Source organism: Periplaneta americana, chromosome 11, assembly GCF_040183065.1.
Source record: "Periplaneta americana isolate PAMFEO1 chromosome 11, P.americana_PAMFEO1_priV1, whole genome shotgun sequence".
Classification (NCBI taxonomy): Eukaryota; Metazoa; Arthropoda; class Insecta; order Blattodea; family Blattidae; genus Periplaneta; species Periplaneta americana.
In genome coordinates this window covers 6,727,501-6,754,763 of record NC_091127.1, presented here as the reverse complement: position 1 = coordinate 6,754,763, position 27,263 = coordinate 6,727,501, and the positions used below count along the sequence as shown (strand labels likewise).

Sequence of the window (27,263 nt, the reverse complement as noted above, 5' to 3'; positions counted from 1 at the left end):
GTCGTTCCTGCAATAACTCTTATGTGACATATCGATTTTCAGATTTTTGCTCTGTTAAACAACTTAAATAGTGATACAGCAAATAATACAATCTAGTATATGTAATTATATTTATTTCTTTTCAAAATGTAAGAATTCACGATCTCCTATGTACCACTGCCATAGAATAAAGGAATAAATCTGTTTTTCTTCCTACTGAAAAATTTTATATTTTGTACATATGAGTTACGAAACAACGACGCTATAATCTGAGGCGGCGGTGGAAATGTATTGTATTGTTATTTTAAAACTTTTGTATATCCTTAAATATCAGTCCTATAAAAATTTTTCCCGCAATAATACTTATCGGAAATCATTTTTAAAGAAACTTTTGTTATGTAACATTTTTCACAAAAATCAATAATAAGCTAGATATTTCGGTTTATTTAATTCAGGCCCCCTTATAATCCCCCTTTAAATAAAGTATTTTGAATGCCATATAGCCTAAAATCTAAGTTACAACGAACTTAATTTATATTCCAATTTTCATGGAAATCCGGTCAGCCATTATCGCGTGAAAAGATAACAAACATCCAAACACACAGACAGACTTAAATATCAGTCCTATCAAAATTTTGCTGGGAATCAAACTTATCCGAAATCATTTTTAAAGAAACTTTTGTTACGTAACATTTTTCAGAGAAATCAATTAGCGAGATATTTCGGTTTATTTAATTCAGGCCACCTTATAACCCTTCCGTTTAAATAAAGTATTTTGAATGCCATGTAGCCTAAAATCTAAGTTACAACGAACTTAATTTATGTTCCAATTTTCATCGAAATCCGTTCAACCATTATCGCGTGAATAGGTAACAGACAGACAGACAGACAGACAGACAGACAGACAGACAGACAGACAGACAGACAGACAGACAGACATATAAATAGAAATTTTAAAAAATTACCTGAAAAATTTCGCTTACAGATTTATTATTAGTATAGATTTGTTGCTTTGTTTTAGTATACTTTTCAGAAAATACATTTAAATGTATTCATATGTTCTAATTAATTTGTGTACTTAACATAAATTATGCAATTTATTTACAGATATATTTGTCTGAAGATGCCCACAATAAGGCAAAAACGTACATAAGAAATAAATGTGTTAACAAAATATTTTTGAGTAAACATCGTAATAAGTCAAGAGGTAAAATAAATAAACAACTATATTATCTCTTTATGGTACATACTCCATGATAGACATCTCCATTTGTAGCCACGTTTTGTCCACGCATTACGAATGGTCTGTGATTCACGACCTACATGGTAGTCTTCGCTTCCTTTGCATTCTCGTCGCTCTACGATTTCGACTTTCTTCGCTTCCTTTGCATTCTCGTCGCTCTCCTATTTCGACTTTCTTCGCTTCCTTTGCATTCTCGTCGCTCTCCGATTTCGACTTTCTTCGCTTCCTTTGCATTCTCGTCGCACTCCGATTTCGACTTTCTTCGCGTCCTTTGCATTCTCGTCGCTCTCCTATTTCGACTTTCTTCGCTTCCTTTGCATTCTCGTCGCTCTCCTATTTCGACTTTCTTCGCTTCCTTTGCATTCTCGTCGCTCTACGATTTCGACTTTCTTCGCTTCCTTTGCATTCTCGTCGCTCTCCTATTTCGACTTTCTTCGCTTCCTTTGCATTCTCGTCACTCTCCGATTTCGACTTTCTTCGCTTCCTTTGCATTCTCGTCGCTCTCCTATTTCGACTTTCTTCACTTCCTTTGCATTCTCGTCGCTCTCCGATTTCGACTTTCTTCGCTTCCTTTGCATTCTCGTCGCTCTCCTATTTCGACTTTCTTCGCTTCCTTTGCATTCTCGTCGCTCTCCGATCTCGACTTTCTTCGCTTCCTTTCCATTCTCGTCGCTCTCCTATTTCGACTTTCTTCGCTTCCTTTGCATTCTCGTCGCTCTCCGATTTCGATTTTCCTCACTTCCTTTCCATTCTCTTCGCTCTCCTATTTCGACTTTCTTCGCTTCCTTTGCATTCTCGTCGCTCTCCAATTTCGATTTTCTTCGCTTCCTTTGCATTCTTGTCGCTCCCAATTTCGATTTTCTTTGCTTCCTTTGCATTCTCCTCGTTCTCCAATTTCGATTTTCGTCGCCTCCTTTGCATTCTCGTCGCTCTCCGATTTCCTTCGCTTCCTTGCATTCACGTCGCTCTCCTATTTCGACTTTCTTCGCTTTCTTTGCATTCTCGTCGCTCTCCTATTTCGACTTTCTTCGCTTCCTTTGCATTCTCGTCGCTCTCCAATTTCGATTTTCTTCGCTTCCTTTGCATTCTCGTCGCTCTCCTATTTCGACTTTCTTCGCTTTCTTTGCATTCTCGTCGCTCTCCTATTTCGACTTTCTTCGCTTCCTTTGCATTCTCGTCGCTCTCCTATTTCGACTTTCTTCGCTTCCTTTGCATTCTCGTCGCTCTCCGATCTCGACTTTCTTCGCTTCCTTTGCATTCTCGTCGCTCTCCTATTTCGACTTTCTTCGCTTTCTTTGCATTCTCGTCGCTCTCCTATTTCGACTTTCTTCGCTTCCTTTGCATTCTCGTCGCTCTCCTATTTCGACTTTCTTCGCTTCCTTTGCATTCTCGTCGCTCTCCGATCTCGACTTTCTTCGCTTCCTTTGCATTCTCGTCGCTCTCCTATTTCGACTTTCTTCGCTTCCTTTGCATTCTCGTCCCTCTCCGATTTCGACTTTCTTCGCTTCCTTTGCATTCTCGTCGCTCTCCGATTTCGACTTTCTTCGCTTCCTTTGAATTCTCTTCGCTCTCCGATTTCGATTTTCTTCGCTTCCTTTGCATTCTCGTCGCTCTCCGATTTCGACTTTCTTCGCTTCCTTTGCATTCTCGTCGCTCTCCGATTTCGACTTTCTTCGCTTCCTTTGCATTCTCGTCGCTCTCCGATTTCGACTTTCTTCGCTTCCTTTGCATTGTCGTCACTCTCCGATTTCGACTTTCTTCGCTTCCTTTGCATTCTCTTCGCTCTCCGATTTCGACTTTCCTCGCTTCCTTTGCATTCTCGTCGCTCTCCGATTTCGACTTTCTTCGCTTCCTTTGCATTCTCTTCGCTCTCCGATTTCGACTTTCTTCGCTTTCTTTGCATTCTCTTCGCTCTCCGATTTCGACTTTCTTCGCTTCCTTTGCATTCTCGTCGCTCTCCGATTTCGATTTTCTTCGCTTCCTTTGCATTCTCGTCGCTCTTCGATTTCGACTTTCTTCGCTTCCTTTGCATTCTCTTCGCTCTCCGATTTCGATTTCCTCGCTTCCTTTGCATTCTCGTCGCTCTCCGATTTCGATTTTCTCCGCTTCCTTTGCATTCTCGTCGCTCTCCGACTTCGACATTCTTCGCTTCCTTTGCATTCTCGTCGCTCTTCGATTTCGACTTTCTTCGCTTCCTTTGCATTCTCTTCGCTCTCCGATTTCGATTTCCTCGCTTCCTTTGCATTCTCGTCGCTCTCCGATTTCGATTTTCTCCGCTTCCTTTGCATTCTCGTCGCTCTCCGACTTCGACATTCTTCGCTTCCTTTGCATTCTCGTCGCTCTTCGATTTCGACTTTCTTCGCTTCCTTTGCATTCTCTTCGCTCTCCGATTTCGATTTCCTCGCTTCCTTTGCATTCTCGTCGCTATCCGATTTCGATTTTCTCCGCTTCCTTTGCATTCTCGTCGATCTCCGATTTCGATTTTCTTCGCTTCCTTTGCAGTCTCCTCGTTCTCCGATTTCGATTTTCTTCGCTTCCTTTGCATTCTCGTCGCTTTCCGATTTCGATTTCTTCGCTTCCTTTGCATTCTCGTCGCTCTCCGACTTCGATTTTCTTCGCTTCGTTTGCATTCTCCTCGTTCTCTAGTTTCGATTGACTTTGCTTCCTTTGCATTACCCTCGTTCTCAAATTTCGATTTTCTTCGCTTATTTGCATTCTCCTCGTTCTCCAATTTCGATTTTCTTTGCTTCCTTTGCACTCTCGTCGCTCTCCGACTTCGATTTTCTTCGCTTCCTTTGCATTCTCCTCGTTCTCCAATTTCGATTTTCTTTGCTTCCTTTGCACTCTCGTCGCTCTCCGACTTCGATTTTCTTCGCTTCCTTTGCATTCTACTCGTTCTTCAATTCCGATATTCTTTGGTTCCTTTGCATTCTCGTCGCTATCCGATTTCGATTTTCTTTGCTTCATTTGCATTCTCCTCGTTCTCCAATTTCGATTTTCTTTGCTTCATTTGCATTCTCCTCGTTCTCCGACTTCGATTTTATTCCCTTCATTTGCATTATCCTCGTTCTCCAATTTCGATTTTCTTTGCTTCCTTTGCATTCTCCTCGTTCTCCAATTTCGATTTTCTTTGCTTCCTATGCAATCTCCTCGTTCTCCAATTTCGATTTTCTTTGCTTCGTTTGCATTCTCCTCGTTCTCCGACTTCGATTTTCTTCGCTTCCTTTGCATTCTTCTCGTTCTCCGATTTCGATTTTCTTCGCTTCCTTTGCACTCTCCTCGTTCTCCAATTTCGATTTCGTTTGCTTCCTTTGCATTCTCCTCGTTCCCCGACTTCGAATTTCTTCGCTTCCTTTGCATTCTCCTCGTTCTCCGACTTCGATTTTCTTCGCTTCCTTTGCATTCTCCTCGTTCTCCAATTTCGATTTTCTTCTCTTCCTTTGCATTCTCCTCGTTCTCTAATTTCGATATTCTTCGCTTCATTTGCATTATCCTCGTTCTCCGATTTCGATTTTCTTCTCTTCCTTTGCATTCTCCTCGTTCTCTAATTTCGATTTTCTTCGCTTCATTTGCATTATCCTCGTTCTCTAGTTTCGATTTTCTTTGCTTCCTTTCCATTCTCTCGTTCTCCGATTCCGATTTTCTTCGCTTCCTTTGCATTCCCCTCGCTCTCCGACTTCGTTTTTCGTCGCTTCCTTTTTCAATCCCTTCGCACTCCGACTTCGATTTTCGTCGCTTCCTTTTCATTCTCGTCGCTCTCCGACTTCGATTTTCGTCACTTCCTTTGCATTCTCGTCGTTCTAATTGTAATCAGCAAATCTTATGCACTTTATTCTTCTCCTCCTATTATCATTCCTTCCATGTTTGAAAATAGTTGTTAAATATTTTAATTGTTAGAAATTATGCTTAAGGTAGCTTAAAAAATGTTCGATTTTGCAATTTTCGTTATAGCGGGTATTACATTTCCAGTCTCGTCCATATATAATTTGATTTAATATTCAGATTAACTTTATTATAATTTTGTATTAATTGTCCACTTGATTTACGTACATTTGTTGAAACAATAATTTAAGGGTTCAGTTGGCACTGCATTATGGTAATCGATACTCAATATTTGCATTTTGCTTCCTCCTTGTTGTTGGTGGTGTTTATACCGTACAGTTCCCACATTTCAGACCTAGACGCATTCTGAGAACTTCTACTTGAACACTGAGGTGCCGCTGCCTATAGAAATCCTTTATATGTGTACACTCATTTGCAAGTATTAAATAGTCTCTTTAAGATCAAAGTCCCATGCTCAGGAGGAGAATCGAACTCAGGATCTCATGATTTGTAGTCACGAATACAGACTGCTATATCACGAAACCCTATGTTGCAGAATCTGCTTACCCGGGTTCGATTCGCGGTCGGGGCAAGTTACCTAGTTGAGGTTTTTTCCGGGGTTTTCTCTCAACCCAAATATGAGCAAATGCTGGGTAACTTTCTGTGTTGGACCCCGGACTCATTTCACCGGCATTATCACCTTCATCTCATTCAGACGCTAAATAACTTAAGATGTTGATAAAGCGTCGTAAAATAACCTACTAAAAATGGAACTACCGTACGCTGCCATTCATATTCTGTTGTAGTCTACCGCAGTTCTACGACTCTACAAGAATCCCACTGTTTAGCTTCTTCTGCCAAATGGAAATTGAGTTGCTTTTTTTTTTTTATTTGTTCGCAGCAAAAAATTTCGTTCTGGTTCGCGACTGGAGGAGCTGGCTTCTGCCTGAGTCGGTCCCTAGCCCTCAAGATGATGCCTGTTGCGAGGTGAGTTTTGTACTGTACATCAAGTTCTGCATGTTTGATACGAGCTGTGTTTTCTATTGCTCTTGCACTAGCTACAAGAAACCTTGCGTGTTTTTTGTGGTAAGTTTATACCGTTTATTGATTTCGCCATCAAGTGGTAACCACAGCCTTGCATATGTGATCTGTGTGATGAGAGTTACTACTGCTCGAGATACAAATTGCTGCGAAGACCGTGTGAGGGATGTTAGATGTGTATTCAAACTTCTTACTAGAGCTTTCTGTTAGTCTTCGTACATCTTATTTTTCTTTCATTAGGGAAAGCCTTGTGATGATGCAAATAATCGATTTCGAAATTTGGCGGAAATCCACGTTTTCATCGCCAAAATGATGTTCCTGAGCATGCCACTGTCCCCCCGTCTTAGGGCTAGGATTTTGATGACCTATAAATCATGAAAAAAATGTCCTAAAACAATGCATTGATGACCTAAAATTAAAAAAAAATACCGTTAAAATGCCCTAAAAATTGTTCTTACATAATTGGCTTAGTAGGAAATGAGGTTTTGTACTACTTAATATTTAGACTAGTAATTAAATTAAATTCTACGAGTAGTACCAACATTTAAGTTTATTTAATTTTACATAATTTTTTCTAAGTGATACACTTTAATTATTTTACCTGATGCAATTTCCATGCAGCTCACTACAAGGCCACTCTTACTCGGAATTAGCAGGTATAGAGGAGTCCATATTGAAGGGGTATTTGGAGTGTGCTACGTTAAAATGGCAATAGTCCACACCTGTGGAGTAACGGTTAGCGCGTCTGGCCGCGAAACTAGGTGGCTCGGGTTCGATTCCCGGTTGGGGCAAGTTACTTGGTTGAGGTTTTTGCCGGGGTTTTCCCTCAACCCAATATGAGCAAATGCTGGGTAACTTTCGGTGTTGGACCCCGGACTCATTTCACCGGTATTATCACCTTCATCTTATTCAGACGCTAAATGACCTAAGATGTTGATAAAGCGTCGTAAAATAACCTACTAAAAATGGAAATATTTGTGTAGAAAAACGATTAAAATATTATACAAAATAATGGGTATTAGCAACCAGCATAGCTTGGTCGGTTAAGGCGCTTGCCTGCCGATCCGGAGTTGCACTCGGTCGCGGGTCCGACTCCCGCTTGGGCTGATTACCTGGTTGGGTTTTTTCCGAGATTTTCCCAACTGTAAGACAAATGTCAGGTAATCTATGGCGAATCCTCGGCCTCATCTCGCCAAATATATCGCTATCACCAATTCCATCGACACTAAATAACCTCGTAGTTGATACAGCGTCATTAAATAACCAAGTAAAAAATAATGGGTATTAATGGACAAAATATGTAGACAAAATACTGTATCAAAGGAAATAAACATTATTTTATATTAATAATGGGGATTTGTGGCCAAAATTAAATGAAAATGCCTAAAAAAATGTCCGAATAAAACAAAAGCTGCTCTTGTGAGTTGAAACAGGCAAAAAATGCCGTAACAAATATGTCTTAAAACACTCGGTTTATCACATAACATAGCTATAAATACTAAAGCAGCTATGTTTCTGGCTTACTAGAAAAAGATGGAATTTCATCAAAATCCTAGCCCTAGCTAGTACTTTTTTTTCCCAAACTGTTGGGCGAGGTTTGTGCATATTCAGTATCTACGAGTCAGTTTGTTAAGGAACGATGCACATGAAATATAATTTTTATAAAAATTTAATAGATTTTCATTTGAAATCAAAAACATAAATGGCGATGTAGTCGAAGTTATTATTATTAGGGCTAGGATTTTGATGAGACTGCATCTTTTTTCTAGTAAGCAAGAAATATTGCTGCTTTAGTATTTATATATTAGGCCTATGTGATAAACATTGTGTTTTAAAACATATCTGTTAGGGCATTTTTTTTTGCATTTTTTGCCTCTTATAACTCATAAGAACATTTTTCTGTTTTATTTGGTCATTTTTTAGGCATTTTCATTTAATTTTGACCATAAATCCCCATTATTAATGTAAAATATTATTTATTTCCTTTGACACTTTCTGTACATATTTTGTCAATTAATATCCATTATTTTGTATATTATTTTAATCGTTTTTCTACACAAATATTGTCATTTTAACGGAGTAGCCTACACCTCGATGTAATGGACCAGTTCAACCCTTCAATATAGACTCCTCTATACCTTCTAGTTCCGGATAAGAGTGGCCTTGTGGTGGACTTCATGGAATTACATCAGGTAAAATAATTAATTAAAGTGTACTACTAAGAAAAATTATGTAAAATTAAATAAACTTGAATGTTGGTACTAGAATTTAATTTAATTACTAATCTAAATATTAATATTCCTACTAAGCCAATTATGTAAGATCAATTTTAGGGCATTTTTAAGGGAATTTTTGAAAGATTTTTAGGTCATAAATGCATTGTTTTTAGAACATTTTTTTATGATTTATAGGTCATCAAAATCCTAACCCTAATTATTATTTTCTTGCTTAAGATGTGGAAATAAATAAAACGAGCAGACCTTTATCTCCTCAGACGTCTATGTTTCCTGAGCATTAATAAAATAGTATAGCATTATTTCTACTACGAATAATTCAAATGGAAATAGGATGACTATTCCTTGTCATAAACCCATATGTTACATTACGTATAAGTGAATCAAATCAAAGTGTATTATATTTCAACATTCATTTCACTTATTGAAAGTAGAATTTCTTACCCAGAAAAAATAATATTGGAAATGACTTGTAATACACACAGCCGTGAAAAGTTTCTGCACGTATTGTATTCTTCCCGTGACATAAATAGGAACATTAAATCCAGACATTTGAGATGGGCAGGGCATGTAGCACGTATGGGCGAATCCAGAAATGCATGTAGAATGTTAGTTGGGAGACCGGAGGGAAAAATACCTTTGGGTATGCCGAGACGTAGATGGGAGGATAATATTAAAATGGATTTGAGGGAGGTGGGATATGATGGTAGAGACTCGATTAATCTTGTTGAGGATAGGGAGCGATGGCGGGCTTATGTGAGGGCGGCAATGAACCTCCGGTGTTCTATAAAAGCCATAAGTAATAATTATGTGAAAAGTTTATATTTAATCTGGTGGAGTTAAGACCTGCAGCTCTTATCTACCACACTACCATAATAAAAAACCATGGAAACATTATACTGGGTGTTCAGTTCAAAATGTGTCATGGCTCGCTGTATGCCGTCATGTGGCTAGCCGATGAGCCTAGAGAATTCAATCTTCCTACACTTCCGCAGAGAAGTTGCCTAGCAAGTACGGCGTTCATTCTGAAGAGTACGTAGCGATACGTACGGTAACGCCGGTAGTGGCAGGAATGTGAACTGTTTGGAAATACGTACTGTCGGGATATGGGGAGAGGGTTAAGACGATTACTTACGTATTTGTTGACATTAACTTCGACGGTCAACATGGACACGGAGCATTTGATTTGTGTTGTGGAATGTTACCGTACGCAACCGATGATAACAAATACCCTGCGTACGACTTGCCGGCGCAAAACACAGTTCGAAAGAGGTTATGGTAGCACACAGACCGTACAGACCGCCATCTGTTGCTACGACGTTCAAGTTATACCATACACGTTCTCAAGTTCAGATTGAACGCCTTGAATATAGGCAACTTCTCTAACATATAAGCTGAAACTCGCTTCAAATCGGTGACCCAACAACAGTGACGTCATGACAAACTTTGAAATGAACACCCAGTAGATACATATTTAAACGTGTGTGTGTATATAAGTTAAGTCATATGCCTTAGTTTTGAAATTATAGAGAATTCGATTTTGCATGCTATTGCAGGAAACTAACATTAATTTAATTGCGTTTATACATGTCTTGAATAATGCTTCTAAAAATAAATATAAGCGGTAATATTGTTCAGAACATCATAGACATAATGAACAGCTGTGAGCTGTGCAGAACATGTAGTGAGAAAGCATGTGTCAGCTTCATGTCACTGGTTTTCTTTATTTTGGCCTGTTCGACTTGACCATATAACATCTATATATATATATATATATATAATTTGAACTGGTAATGGAAATTACGGGAAAACGGCTGAACGGATTGTAATGAGTGACCCCTCATTTTCATGCCTGGCATCCAAAGTTTTTCGGAAAAGTAGTAGTTTTCAGTGAAATGTCAATTTTCCTACATAATTTTCCTATTTTCCAAAATCCATCCGTTGTCAGTTTTGAGAACTAATTTTGTTGAATCACGGCCGACTTGATTGAATTTCAGAACAAAACACACACTACAATAAACAATAGGCTATTACACGAAGGCCATGACCTGCAGGATTGCCGACATATTTAGAGCTCAATTCAATTTGTTATTAAAAACTGATTCTGCAATGTATAATTTTCTGAGTACAGCTGTGTATTGGATATTCAAATCTATGAAACTTGAGGTGGTTTGATGACATTATTACCATTAGAAATTAAATATTATTATAGTTAATATCATGATGCATCTATTTTTCATTAATAGTACATAATATTGATGACATGAACGTGAAACTTTTGTGGTTATGTAAGTAAATGTAGAGAATATCTTAATTTAGATCTTCATTTCTATAACTTACTGAGTGGTTGCTATATATAACTACAAAACTTAAGTGAGATAATAATATTGTTATTAAAACTCAAATATTTTTATACTTCTTAACCCAGTGGGGTTGGGTCTTTTTCATATACTTCATGGCGGTGTAGTGTAGATATTGATATGTGTCATTGTCTTCAGTATTGGCTCGAGAGAGCGCAAAAATTACAGTTCCTAAGGAAAGATAAAAAGATATTACTTACTGATAAAATAAGAGGCCTAGAAAATTTTGTAGTCTCCAGATCATTTCAGCAGGATCTCTTAGTAGGATAAAATGATTTTACGCTCTACATTTCAAGTTCTACATGCAGCAGCAATACGAAAATGCTATTGTTCGAAAGCTTAGCTAACCTGACATTTTTTTAACTTTTGCCTACAATCCACAATGACCTGAAATAGCTACTGCCATCGTCCTGACATTGATACTTGCGTTTTGGCGTTGGAACTCAAAAACCGAAGTTGGATAGGTTCAAGAAAAAGTATTTGGCCTAAAAAAAATCCATTCAGAGGGAGTATGTTTCATTATTATGGAAGCAAATAACTATCAAAAAGACAAGTATTCTTCATTGAAAGTAAATCTGAAAAATGTTTATTTGAACGTCTAACGAACTTAGTTTGCAGCAGTATTTGCTGCACAAGCCACTAGTATGAAATAAAACATTCAGTCATGGCCCTCAAGTACTGTTACAGTGGTTTATTTTTATGTAAATACTGTACCTGTGATTTTCATTATAATGATAAATAAATATTCATACAGAAAACCGATGACCTGTAAAATTGAAAACAGCTTTTCCTGAGACAGTATCACTTCTATTTACAGTAATAGATTTCTTTTGGATTAAAATGTTTTTCTGTAAAACATCATCACGTCTAATAATCTGTAATTTACACAACCAGCATACAGTACTATTAAAACTACACGCTACCCCCCCCCCCCACACTCCTTCGGGACTACCTGTATTCAAATTCGAACTTCCCCAGCTGAGTGTCGGAAAGCAAGAGTTCCTAAAAAGTGCAGTAAGGTTATTTCTTGGCAGCCTAGTAGAGTCGTTGCTATGAGAACACCAAAAATTCACTATAGTAAATCCATTAAGAGGATCTCATATGTTTCACTATTTAGATCTGTTTGTAGCTGAATTTTAAAACGTTTCAAGTTTCCGAAATGTAAAAAAGCATAATAATTTATTGAACAATATAGGCCTAGTATGATAACAACGAAAAATTCACTACAATAAATCCGTTATGAGGATCTCATATGTTTTACTATTTAGATCTGTTTGTAGCTGAATTTTAAAACGATTTCAGTTTCCGAAATGTAAAAAAAAAAAAAAAAAAAAAAAAAAAAAAACATAATTATTTATTAAGTAATATAGGCCTATTATGATAAAATCCAAAAATTCACTACAATAAATCCATTATGAGGATCTCATATGTTCTACTGTTTGGATATGTTTGTAGCTGAATTTTAAAACGATTTCAGTTTCCGAAATGTAAAAAAAAAAAAAAAAAAATTAGAATAATTATTTATTAAGTAATATAGGCCTACTATGATAACAACCAAACATTCACTACAATAAATCCATTATGAGGTTCTCATATGTTCTACTGTTTGGATATGTTTGTAGCTGAATTTTAAAACGATTTCAGTTTCCGAAATGCAAAAAAAAAAATAATAATAATAATTATTTATTAAATAATATAGGCCTACTATGATAACAACCAAAAATTCACTACAATAAATCCATTATGAGGATCTCATATGTTCTACTGTTTGGATATGTTTGTAGCTGAATTTTAAAACGATTTCAGTTTCCGAAATGTAAAAAAAAAAAAAAAAAAAAAAAAAAAACGTAATTATTTATTAAGTAAAAAAATAATAATAATTATTTATTAAGTAATATAGGCCTACTATGATAACAACCAAAAATTCACTACAATAAATCCATTATGAGCATCTCATATGTTCTACTGTTTGGATATGTTTGTAGCTGAATTTTAAAACGATTTCAGTTTCCGAAATGTAAAAAAAAAAAAAAAAAAAAAAAAAAAAAACATAATTATTTATTAAGTAATATAGGCCTACTATGATAACAACCAAAAATTCACTACAATAAATCCATTATTAGGATCTCATATGTTCTACTGTTTGGATATGTTTGTAGCTGAATTTTAAAACGATTTCAGTTTCCGAAATGTAAAAAAAAAAAAAAAAAAAAAAAAAAAAAAAACATACTTATTTATTAAGTAATATAGGCCTACTATGATAACAACCAAAAATTCACTGCAATAAATCCATTATTAGGATCTCATATGTTCTACTGTTTGGATATGTTTGTAGCTGAATTCTAAAACGATTTCAGTTTCCGAAATGTAAAAAAAAAAAAAAAAAAAAAAAAAACATAATTATTTATTAAGTAATATAGGCCTATTATGATAAAAACCAAAAATTCACTACAATAAATCCATTATGAGGATCTCATATGTTCTACTGTTTGGATATGTTTGTAGCTGAATTTTAAAACGATTTCAGTTTCCGAAATGTAAAAAAAAAAAAAAAAAAAAAAAAAAAAAAAAAAAAAAAAAAAACATAATTATTTATTAAGTAATATAGGCCTATTATGATAAAAACCAAAAATTCACTACAATAAATCCATTATGAGGATCTCATATGTTCTACTGTTTGGATATGTTTGTAGCTGAATTTTAAAACGACTTCAGTTTCCGAAATGTAAAAAAAAAAAAAAACATAATTATTTATTAAGTAATATAGGCCTATTATGATAACAACCAAAAATTCACTACAATAAATCCATTATGAGGATCTCATATGTTCTACTGTTTGGATATGTTTGTAGCTGAATTTTAAAACGATTTCAGTTTCCGAAATGTAAAAAAAAAAAAATAATAATAATAATAATAATAATTATTTATTAAGTAATATAGGCCTACTATGATAACAACCAAACATTCACTACAATAAATCCATTATGTGGATCTCATATGTTCTACTGTTTGGATATGTTTGTAGCTGAATTTTAAAACAATTTCAGTTTCCGAAATGTAAAAAAAAAAAAAAAATAATAATAATAATTATTTATTAAGTAATATAGGCCTACTATGATAACAACCAAAAATTCACTACAATAAATCCATTATGAGGATCTCATATGTTCTACTGTTTGGATATGTTTGTAGCTGAATTTTAAAACGATTTCAGTTTCCGAAATGTAAAAAAAAAAAAAAAATAATAATAATTATTTATTAAGTAATATAGGCCTACTATGATAACAACAAAAAATTCACTACAATAAATCCATTATGAGGATCTCATATGTTCTACTGTTTGGATATGTTTGTAGCTGAATTTTAAAACGATTTCAGTTTCCGAAATGTAAAAAAAAAAAAAAAAAAATAATAATAATTATTTATTAAGTAATATAGGCCTACTATGATAACAACCAAAAATTCACTACAATAAATCCATTATGAGGATCTCATATGTTCTACTGTTTGGATATGTTTGTAGCTGAATTTTAAAACGATTTCAGTTTCCGAAATGTAAAAAAAAAAAAATAATAATAATAATAATAATTATTTATTAAGTAATATAGGCCTACTATGATAACAACCAAAAATTCACTACAATAAATCCATTATGAGGATCTCATATGTTCTACTGTTTGGATATGTTTGTAGCTGAATTTTAAAACGATTTCAGTTTCCGAAATGTAAAAAAAAAAAAAAATAATAATAATAATTATTTATTAAGTAATATAGGCCTACTATGATAACAACCAAAAATTCACTACAATAAATCCATTATGAGCATCTCATATGTTCTACTGTTTGGATATGTTTGCAGCTGAATTTTAAAACGATTTCCGTTTCCGAAATGTAAAAAAAAAAAAAAAAAAAAAAAAAAACATAATTATTTATTAAGTAATATAGGCCTACTATGATAACAACCAAAAATTCACTACAATAAATCCATTATGAGGATCTCATATGTTCTACTGTTTGGATATGTTTGTAGCTGAATTTTAAAACGATTTCAGTTTCCGAAATGTAAAAAAAAAAAAAAAAAAAAAAAATAATAATAATAATTATTTATTAAGTAATATAGCCCTACTATGATAACAACCAAAAATTCACTACAATAAATACATTATGAGAATCTCATATGTTCTACTGTTTGGATATGTTTGTAGCTGAAATTTAAAACGATTTCAGTTTCCGAAATGTAAAAAAAAAAAAAAAATAATAATAATAATAATTATTTATTAAGTAATATAGGCCTACTATGATAACAACCAAAAATTCACTACAATAAATCCATTATGAGGATCTCATATGTTCTACTGTTTGGATATGTTTGTAGCTGAATTTTAAAACGATTTCAGTTTCCGAAATGTAAAAAAAAAAAAAATAATAATAATAATAATTATTTATTAAGTAATATAGGCCTACTATGATAACAACCAAAAATTCACTACAATAAATCCATTATGAGGATCTCATATGTTCTACTGTTTGGATATGTTTGTAGCTGAATTTTAAAACGATTTCAGTTTCCGAAATGTAAAAAAAAAAAAAAAAAAAAAAAACGTAATTATTTATTAAGTAAAAAAATAATAATAATTATTTATTAAGTAATATAGGCCTACTATGATAACAACCAAAAATTCACTACAATAAATCCATTATGAGCATCTCATATGTTCTACTGTTTGGATATGTTTGTAGCTGAATTTTAAAACGATTTCAGTTTCCGAAATGTAAAAAAAAAAAAAAAAAAAAAAAAAACATAATTATTTATTAAGTAATATAGGCCTACTATGATAACAACCAAAAATTCACTACAATAAATCCATTATTAGGATCTCATATGTTCTACTGTTTGGATATGTTTGTAGCTGAATTTTAAAACGATTTCAGTTTCCGAAATGTAAAAAAAAAAAAAAAAAAAATCATAATTATTTATTAAGTAATATAGGCCTACTATGATAACAACCAAAAATTCACTGCAATAAATCCATTATTAGGATCTCATATGTTCTACTGTTTGGATATGTTTGTAGCTGAATTCTAAAACGATTTCAGTTTCCGAAATGTAAAAAAAAAAAAGAAAAAAAAAAAAACATAATTATTTATTAAGTAATATAGGCCTATTGTGATAAAAACCAAAAATTCACTACAATAAATCCATTATGAGGATCTCATATGTTCTACTGTTTGGATATGTTTGTAGCTGAATTTTAAAACGATTTCAGTTTCCGAAATGTAAAAAAAAAAAAAAAAAAAAAAAAAAAAAACATAATTATTTATTAAGTAATATAGGCCTATTATGATAAAAACCAAAAATTCACTACAATAAATCCATTATGAGGATCTCATATGTTCTACTGTTTGGATATGTTTGTAGCTGAATTTTAAAACGACTTCAGTTTCCGAAATGTAAAAAAAAAAAAAAAAACATAATTATTTATTAAGTAATATAGGCCTATTATGATAACAACCAAAAATTCACTACAATAAATCCATTATGAGGATCTCATATGTTCTACTGTTTGGATATGTTTGTAGCTGAATTTTAAAACGATTTCAGTTTCCGAAATGTAAAAAAAAAAAAAAAAAAAAAATAATAATAATAATAATTATTTATTAAGTAATATAGGCCTACTATGATAACAACCAAACATTCACTACAATAAATCCATTATGTGGATCTCATATGTTCTACTGTTTGGATATGTTTGTAGCTGAATTTTAAAACGATTTCAGTTTCCGAAATGTAAAAAAAAAAAAAAAAAAAAAAAAAAACATAATTATTTATTAAGTAATATAGGCCTATTATGATAACAACCAAAAATTCACTACAATAAATCCATTATGAGGATCTCATATGTTCTACTGTTTGGATATGTTTGTAGCTGAATTTTAAAACGATTTCAGTTTCCGAAATGTAAAAAAAAAAAAAAAAAAAAAAATAATAATTATTTATTAAGTGATATAGGCCTACTATGGTAACAACAAAAAATTCACTACAATAAATCCATTATGAGGATCTCATATGTTCTACTGTTTGGATATGTTTGTAGCTGAATTTTAAAACGATTTCAGTTTCCGAAATGTAAAAAACAAAAAAAATAATAATAATAATAATTATTTATTAAGTAATATAGGCCTACTATGATAACAACCAAAAATTCAATACAATAAATCCATTATGAGGATCTCATATGTTCTACTGTTTGGATATGTTTGTAGCTGAATTTTAAAACGATTTCAGTTTCCGAAATGTTAAAAAAAAAAAAATAATAATAATAATAATTATTTATTAAGTAATATAGGCCTACTATGATAACAACCAAAAATTCACTACAATAAATCTATTATGAGGATCTCATATGTTCTACTGTTTGGATATGTTTGTAGCTGAATTTTAAAACGATTTCAGTTTCCGAAATGTAAAAAAAAAAAAAAAATAATAATAATAATTATTTATTAAGTAATATAGGCCTACTATGATAACAACCAAAAATTCACTACAATAAATCCATTATGAGGATCTCATATGTTCTACTGTTTGGATATGTTTGTAGCTGAATTTTAAAACGATTTCAGTTTCCGAAATGTAAAAAAAAAAAAAAAAAAAAATAATAATTATTTATTAAGTAATATAGGCCTACTATGATAACAACCAAAAATTCACTACAATAAATCCATTATGAGGATCTCATATGTTCTACTGTTTGGATATGTTTGTAGCTGAATTTTAAAACGATTTCAGTTTCCGAAATGTAAAAAAAAAAAAAAATAATAATAATAATAATTATTTATTAAGTAATATAGGCCTACTATGATAACAACCAAAAATTCACTACAATAAATCCATTATGAGGATCTCATATGTTCTACTGTTTGGATATGTTTGTAGCTGAATTTTAAAACGATTTCAGTTTCCGAAATGTAAAGAAAAAAAAAATAATAATAATAATTATTTATTAAGTAATATAGGCCTACTATGATAACAACCAAAAATTCACTACAATAAATCCATTATGAGCATCTCATATGTTCTACTGTTTGGATATGTTTGCAGCTGAATTTTAAAACGATTTCAGTTTCCGAAATGTAAAAAAAAAAAAAAAAAAAAACATAATTATTTATTAAGTAATATAGGCCTACTATGATAACAACCAAAAATTCACTACAATAAATCCATTATGAGGATCTCATATGTTCTACTGTTTGGATATGTTTGTAGCTGAATTTTAAAACGATTTCAGTTTCCGAAATGTAAAAAAAAAAAAAAAAAAAAAAAAAAAAACATAATTATTTATTAAGTAATATAGGCCTACTATGATAACAACCAAAAATTCACTACAATAAATCCATTATGAGGATCTCATATGTTCTACTGTTTGGATATGTTTGTAGCTGAATTTTAAAACGATTTCAGTTTCCGAAATGTAAAAAAAAAAAAAAAAAAAACAAAAAATTATAATAATTATTTATTAAGTAATATAGGCCGACTATGATAACAACCAAAAATTCACTACAATAAATCCATTATGAGGATCTCATATGTTCTACTGTTTGGATATGTTTGTAGCTGAATTTTAAAACGATTTCAGTTTCCGAAATGTAAAAAAAAAAAAAAAAAAAAAATAATAATAATTATTATTTATTAAGTAATATAGCCCTACTATGATAACAACCAAAAATTCACTACAATAAATCCATTATGAGAATCTCATATGTTCTACTGTTTGGATATGTTTGTAGCTGAATTTTAAAACGATTTCAGTTTCCGAAATGTAAAAAAAAAAAAAAAAAAATAATAATAATAATTATTTATTAAGTAATATAGGCCTACTATGATAACAACCAAAAATTCACTACAATAAATCCATTATGAGGATCTCATATGTTCTACTGTTTGGATATGTTTGTAGCTGAATTTTAAAAGGATTTCAGTTTCCGAAATGTAAAAAAAAAATAATAATAATAATAATTATTATTTATTAAGTAATATAGGCCTACTATGATAACAACCAAAAATTCACTACACTAAATCCATTATGAGGATCTTATATGTTCTACTGTTTGGATATGTTTGTAGCTGAATTTTAAAACGATTTCAGTTTCCGAAATGTAAAAAAAAAAAAAAAAAAAAAAAATAATAATAATTATTTATTAAGTAATATAGGCCTACTATGATAACAACCAAAAATTCACTACAATAAATCCATTATGAGGATCTCATATGTTCTACTGTTTGGATATGTTTGTAGCTGAATTTTAAAACGATTTCAGATTCCGAAATGTAAAAAAAAAAAAAAAATAAAATAATAATAATTATTTATTAAGTAATATAGGCCTACTATGATAACAACCAAAAATTCACTACAATAAATCCATTATGAGGATCTCATATGTTCCACTGTTTGGATATGTTTGTAGCTGAATTTTAAAACGATTTCAGTTTCCGAAATGTAAAAAAAAAAAAAAAAAAAAAAAAATATTAATAATTATTTATTAAGTAATATAGGCCTACTATGGTAACAACAAAAAATTCACTACAATAAATCCATTATGAGGATCTCATATGTTCTACTGTTTGGATATGTTTGTAGCTGAATTTTAAAACGATTTCAGTTTCCGAAATGTAAAAAAAAAAAAAATAATAATAATAATAATAATTATTTATTAAGTAATATAGGCCTACTATGATAACAACCAAAAATTCACTACAATAAATCCATTATGAGGATCTCATATGTTCTACTGTTTGGATATGTTTGTAGCTGAATTTTAAAACGATTTCAGTTTCCGAAATGTTAAAAAAATAATAATAATAATAATAATAATTATTTATTAAGTAATATAGGCCTACTATGATAACAACCAAAAATTCACTACAATAAATCTATTATGAGGATCTCATATGTTCTACTGTTTGGATATGTTTGTAGCTGAATTTTAAAACGATTTCAGTTTCCGAAATGTAAAAAAAAAAAAAAAATAATAATAATAATTATTTATTAAGTAATATAGGCCTACTATGATAACAACCAAAAATTCACTACAATAAATCCATTATGAGGATCTCATATGTTCTACTGTTTGGATATGTTTGTAGCTGAATTTTAAAACGATTTCAGTTTCCGAAATGTAAAAAAAAAAAAATAAAAAATAATAATTATTTATTAAGTAATATAGGCCTACTATGATAACAACCAAAAATTCACTACAATAAATCCATTATGAGGATCTCATATGTTCTACTGTTTGGATATGTTTGTAGCTGAATTTTAAAACGATTTCAGTTTCCGAAATGTAAAAAAAAAAAAAAATAATAATAATAATAATTATTTAATAAGTAATATAGGCCTACTATGATAACAACCAAAAATTCACTACAATAAATCCATTATGAGGATCTCATATGTTCTACTGTTTGGATATGTTTGTAGCTGAATTTTAAAACGATTTCAGTTTCCGAAATGTAAAGAAAAAAAAAATAATAATAATAATTATTTATTAAGTAATATAGGCCTACTATGATAACAACCAAAAATTCACTACAATAAATCCATTATGAGCATCTCATATGTTCTACTGTTTGGATATGTTTGCAGCTGAATTTTAAAACGATTTCAGTTTCCGAAATGTAAAAAAAAAAAAAAAAAAAAAACATAATTATTTATTAAGTAATATAGGCCTACTATGATAACAACCAAAAATTCACTACAATAAATCCATTATGAGGATCTCATATGTTCTACTGTTTGGATATGTTTGTAGCTGAATTTTAAAACGATTTCAGTTTCCGAAATGTAAAAAAAAAAAAAAAAAAAAAAACATAATTATTTATTAAGTAATATAGGCCTACTATGATAACAACCAAAAATTCACTACAATAAATCCATTATGAGGATCTCATATGTTCTACTGTTTGGATATGTTTGTAGCTGAATTTTAAAACGATTTCAGTTTCCGAAATGTAAAAAAAAAAAAAAAAAACAAAAAATTATAATAATTATTTATTAAGTAATATAGGCCGACTATGATAACAACCAAAAATTCACTAAAATAAATCCATTATGAGGATCTCATATGTTCTACTGTTTGGATATGTTTGTAGCTGAATTTTAAAACGATTTCAGTTTCCGAAATGTAAAAAAAAAAAAAAAATAATAATAATAATTATTTATTAAGTAATATAGGCCTACTATGATAACAACCAAAAATTCACTACAATAAATCCATTATGAGGATCTCATATGTTCTACTGTTTGGATATGTTTGTAGCTGAATTTTAAAACGATTTCAGTTTCCGAAATGTAAAAAAAAAAAAAAAAAAAAATAATAATTATTTATTAAGTAATATAGGCCTACTATGATAACAACCAAAAATTCACTACAATAAATCCATTATGAGGATCTCATATGTTCTACTGTTTGGATATGTTTGTAGCTGAATTTTAAAACGATTTCAGTTTCCGAAATGTAAAAAAAAAAAAAAAATAATAATAATAATAATTATTTATTAAGTAATATAGGCCTACTATGATAACAACCAAAAATTCACTACAATAAATCCATTATGAGGATCTCATATGTTCTACTGTTTGGATATGTTTGTAGCTGAATTTTAAAACGATTTCAGTTTCCGAAATGTAAAGAAAAAAAAAATAATAATAATAATTATTTATTAAGTAATATAGGCCTACTATGATAACAACCAAAAATTCACTACAATAAATCCATTATGAGCATCTCATATGTTCTACTGTTTGGATATGTTTGCAGCTGAATTTTAAAACGATTTCAGTTTCCGAAATGTAAAAAAAAAAAAAAAAAAAAAACATAATTATTTATTAAGTAATATAGGCCTACTATGATAACAACCAAAAATTCACTACAATAAATCCATTATGAGGATCTCATATGTTCTACTGTTTGGATATGTTTGTAGCTGAATTTTAAAACGATTTCAGTTTCCGAAATGTAAAAAAAAAAAAAAAAAAAAAAAAAACATAATTATTTATTAAGTAATATAGGCCTACTATGATAACAACCAAAAATTCACTACAATAAATCCATTATGAGGATCTCATATGTTCTACTGTTTGGATATGTTTGTAGCTGAATTTTAAAACGATTTCAGTTTCCGAAATGTAAAAAAAAAAAAAAAAAAAAACAAAAAATTATAATAATTATTTATTAAGTAATATAGGCCGACTATGATAACAACCAAAAATTCACTACAATAAATCCATTATGAGGATCTCATATGTTCTACTGTTTGGATATGTTTGTAGCTGAATTTTAAAACGATTTCAGTTTCCGAAATGTAAAAAAAAAAAAAAAAAAAAATAATAATAATTATTATTTATTAAGTAATATAGCCCTACTATGATAACAACCAAAAATTCACTACAATAAATCCATTATGAGAATCTCATATGTTCTACTGTTTGGATATGTTTGTAGCTGAATTTTAAAACGATTTCAGTTTCCGAAATGTAAAAAAAAAAAAAAAAAAATAATAATAATAATTATTTATTAAGTAATATAGGCCTACTATGATAACAACCAAAAATTCACTACAATAAATCCATTATGAGGATCTCATATGTTCTACTGTTTGGATATGTTTGTAGCTGAATTTTAAAAGGATTTCAGTTTCCGAAATGTAAAAAAAAAATAATAATAATAATAATTATTATTTATTAAGTAATATAGGCCTACTATGATAACAACCAAAAATTCACTACACTAAATCCATTATGAGGATCTTATATGTTCTACTGTTTGGATATGTTTGTAGCTGAATTTTAAAACGATTTCAGTTTCCGAAATGTAAAAAAAAAAAAAAAAAAAAAAATAATAATAATTATTTATTAAGTAATATAGGCCTACTATGATAACAACCAAAAATTCACTACAATAAATCCATTATGAGGATCTCATATGTTCTACTGTTTGGATATGTTTGTAGCTGAATTTTAAAACGATTTCAGATTCCGAAATGTAAAAAAAAAAAAAAAAATAAAATAATAATAATTATTTATTAAGTAATATAGGCCTACTATGATAACAACCAAAAATTCACTACAATAAATCCATTATGAGGATCTCATATGTTCCACTGTTTGGATATGTTTGTAGCTGAATTTTAAAACGATTTCAGTTTCCGAAATGTAAAAAAAAAAAAAAAAAAAAAAAAATATTAATAATTATTTATTAAGTAATATAGGCCTACTATGGTAACAACAAAAAATTCACTACAATAAATCCATTATGAGGATCTCATATGTTCTACTGTTTGGATATGTTTGTAGCTGAATTTTAAAACGATTTCAGTTTCCGAAATGTAAAAAAAAAAAAAAAAATAATAATAATAATAATTATTTATTAAGTAATATAGGCCTACTATGATAACAACCAAAAATTCACTACAATAAATCCATTATGAGGATCTCATATGTTCTACTGTTTGGATATGTTTGTAGCTGAATTTTAAAACGATTTCAGTTTCCGAAATGTTAAAAAAATAATAATAATAATAATAATAATTATTTATTAAGTAATATAGGCCTACTATGATAACAACCAAAAATTCACTACAATAAATCTATTATGAGGATCTCATATGTTCTACTGTTTGGATATGTTTGTAGCTGAATTTTAAAACGATTTCAGTTTCCGAAATGTAAAAAAAAAAAAAAAATAATAATAATAATTATTTATTAAGTAATATAGGCCTACTATGATAACAACCAAAAATTCACTACAATAAATCCATTATGAGGATCTCATATGTTCTACTGTTTGGATATGTTTGTAGCTGAATTTTAAATCGATTTCAGTTTCCGAAATGTAAAAAAAAAAAAATAAAAAATAATAATTATTTATTAAGTAATATAGGCCTACTATGATAACAACCAAAAATTCACTACAATAAATCCATTATGAGGATCTCATATGTTCTACTGTTTGGATATGTTTGTAGCTGAATTTTAAAACGATTTCAGTTTCCGAAATGTAAAAAAAAAAAAAAAATAATAATAATAATAATTATTTATTAAGTAATATAGGCCTACTATGATAACAACCAAAAATTCACTACAATAAATCCATTATGAGGATCTCATATGTTCTACTGTTTGGATATGTTTGTAGCTGAATTTTAAAACGATTTCAGTTTCCGAAATGTAAAGAAAAAAAAAATAATAATAATAATTATTTATTAAGTAATATAGGCCTACTATGATAACAACCAAAAATTCACTACAATAAATCCATTATGAGCATCTCATATGTTCTACTGTTTGGATATGTTTGCAGCTGAATTTTAAAACGATTTCAGTTTCCGAAATGTAAAAAAAAAAAAAAAAAAAAAACATAATTATTTATTAAGTAATATAGGCCTACTATGATAACAACCAAAAATTCACTACAATAAATCCATTATGAGGATCTCATATGTTCTACTGTTTGGATATGTTTGTAGCTGAATTTTAAAACGATTTCAGTTTCCGAAATGTAAAAAAAAAAAAAAAAAAAAAAACATAATTATTTATTAAGTAATATAGGCCTACTATGATAACAACCAAAAATTCACTACAATAAATCCATTATGAGGATCTCATATGTTCTACTGTTTGGATATGTTTGTAGCTGAATTTTAAAACGATTTCAGTTTCCGAAATGTAAAAAAAAAAAAAAAAAAAACAAAAAATTATAATAATTATTTATTAAGTAATATAGGCCGACTATGATAACAACCAAAAATTCACTACAATAAATCCATTATGAGGATCTCATATGTTCTACTGTTTGGATATGTTTGTAGCTGAATTTTAAAACGATTTCAGTTTCCGAAATGTAAAAAAAAAAAAAAAAAAAAAAATAATAATAATTATTATTTATTAAGTAATATAGCCCTACTATGATAACAACCAAAAATTCACTACAATAAATCCATTATGAGAATCTCATATGTTCTACTGTTTGGATATGTTTGTAGCTGAATTTTAAAACGATTTCAGTTTCCGAAATGTAAAAAAAAAAAAAAAAAAATAATAATAATAATTATTTATTAAGTAATATAGGCCTACTATGATAACAACCAAAAATTCACTACAATAAATCCATTATGAGGATCTCATATGTTCTACTGTTTGGATATGTTTGTAGCTGAATTTTAAAACGATTTCAGTTTCCGAAATGTAAAAAAAAAATAATAATAATAATTATTATTATTTATTAAGTAATATAGGCCTACTATGATAACAACCAAAAATTCACTACAATAAATCCATTATGAGGATCTCATATGTTCTACTGTTTGGATATGTTTGTAGCTGAATTTTAAAACGATTTCAGTTTCCGAAATGTAAAAAAAAAAAAAAAAAAAAAAAAATAATAATAATTATTTATTAAGTAATATAGGCCTACTATGATAACAACCAAAAATTCACTACAATAAATCCATTATGAGGATCTCATATGTTCTACTGTTTGGATATGTTTGTAGCTGAATTTTAAAACGATTTCAGATTCCGAAATGTAAAAAAAAAAAAAAAATAAAATAATAATAATTATTTATTAAGTAATATAGGCCTACTATGATAACAACCAAAAATTCACTACAATAAATCCATTATGAGGATCTCATATGTTCCACTGTTTGGATATGTTTGTAGCTGAATTTTAAAACGATTTCAGTTTCCGAAATGTAAAAAAAAAAAAAAAAAAAAAAAAAAAAAATATTAATAATTATTTATTAAGTAATATAGGCCTACTATGATAACAACCAAAAATTCACTACAATAAATCCATTATGAGTATCTCATATGTTCTACTGTTTGGATATGTTTGTAGCTGAATTTTAAAACGATTTCAGTTTCCGAAATGGAAAAAAAAAAAAAAAAAAAAAAAAAAACATAATTATTTATTAAGTAATATAGGCCTACTATGATAACAACCAAAAATTCACTACAATAAATCCATTATGAGGATCTCATATGTTCTACTGTTTGGATATGTTTGTAGCTGAATTTTAAAACGATTTCAGTTTCCGAAATGTAAAAAAAAAAAAAAAAAAAATAATAATAATAATTATTTATTAAGTAATATAGGCCTACTATGATAACAACCAAAAATTCACTACAATAAATCCATTATGAGGATCTCATATGTTCTACTGTTTGGATATGTTTGTAGCTGAATTTTAAAACGATTTCAGTTTCCGAAATGTAAAAAAAAAAACAATTATTTATTATGTAATATAGGTCTACTATGATATAACAACAAAAAATTCACTACAATAAATCCATTATGAGGATCTCATATGTTTTACTATTTAGATCTGTTTGTAGCTGAATTTTAAAACAATTTAAGTTTCCGAAATATATATAAAAAAAACATAATAATTTATTAAGTAATATAGGCCTACTATGATATAACAATAAAAAATTCACTACAATAAATCCTTTATGAGGATCTCATATGTTTTACTATTTAGATCTGTTTGTAGCTGAATTTTAAAACGTTTTAAGTTTCTGAAATGTAAAAATAATAATAATAATAATAATAATAATAATAATAATAATAATAATAATTTGTTAATTAATATAGGCCTATTATGATAACAACCAAAAATTCTCTACAATAAATCCATTATGAGGATTTCATATGTTTTACTATTTAGATCTGTTAGTAGCTAAATTTTAAAACGATTTAAGTTTCCAAAATGTCAAAAAAAGTATAATAATTTTTTAATTAATATAGGCCTACTATGATAACAACCAAAAATTCACTACAATAAATCAGTAATGAGGATCTCATATGTTTTACTATTTAGATCTGTGTGTAGCTGAATTTTAAAGCGATTTAAGTTTCCGAAATGTCAAACAAACATAATAATTTATTAATTAATATAGGCCTACTATGATAACAACCAAAAATTCACTACAATGTATGCATTATGAGGATTTCATATGTTTTACTATTTAGATCTGTTTGTAGCTGAAGTTTAAAACGTATTAAGTTTCCGAAATGTCGCAAACATAATATAATATCAATACATTATGAAAACAAAACAAAAAACGTCAGATATTACTGTTTATATTTGTTTGTAGCTAAAATACCGAAAATATAATAATATATCAACACACGATCAAAGCAACGAAAACCATCCGTTATGAAAGTATTTGAAGTCGTCTTAAAAGTTTTTAGTAATGTTACTGATATACGAAAATTCTTGAAATTCAGCATCAAAGAGAACAACAACTTTATTCAGATGGCTCTCGGAGTTCGAGAAGGGTGGTGCATTGTTCAGAGGCGATCAGGATCATTAGACAATATGGAGAAAGTCACGCGGTAGTTGTATTGCATCGCTGACTCTGCAGGTGTGTGAGTGGAATCGAATTAGAACGCGTTACTCGGCACTTTGGACACAATAAAACAGAGGCACCCAAACGTCGGCTCCTTTTGGTGCACGGTATAATATAAACATTACAGCAACAAGTAGAACGAATTGCAAATTAGGTTCCAGCGGTCACGACTGGA

The 27,263-nt window shown here is 29.9% G+C and overlaps 1 protein-coding gene across 1 annotated transcript in view; it reads left to right on the top strand.

Annotated features, from left to right (window-relative positions):
* Nucleotides 1-27,263, top strand: part of fng (Fringe glycosyltransferase) — a 408,217-nt gene that overhangs the window by 313,883 nt on the left and 67,071 nt on the right. Inside the window, exon 7 of the mRNA XM_069838872.1 lies at nucleotides 5,946-6,031. Within this exon, the coding sequence (XP_069694973.1) occupies nucleotides 5,946-6,031 (86 nt within the window). The remainder of the gene's footprint in view (nucleotides 1-5,945; nucleotides 6,032-27,263) is intronic.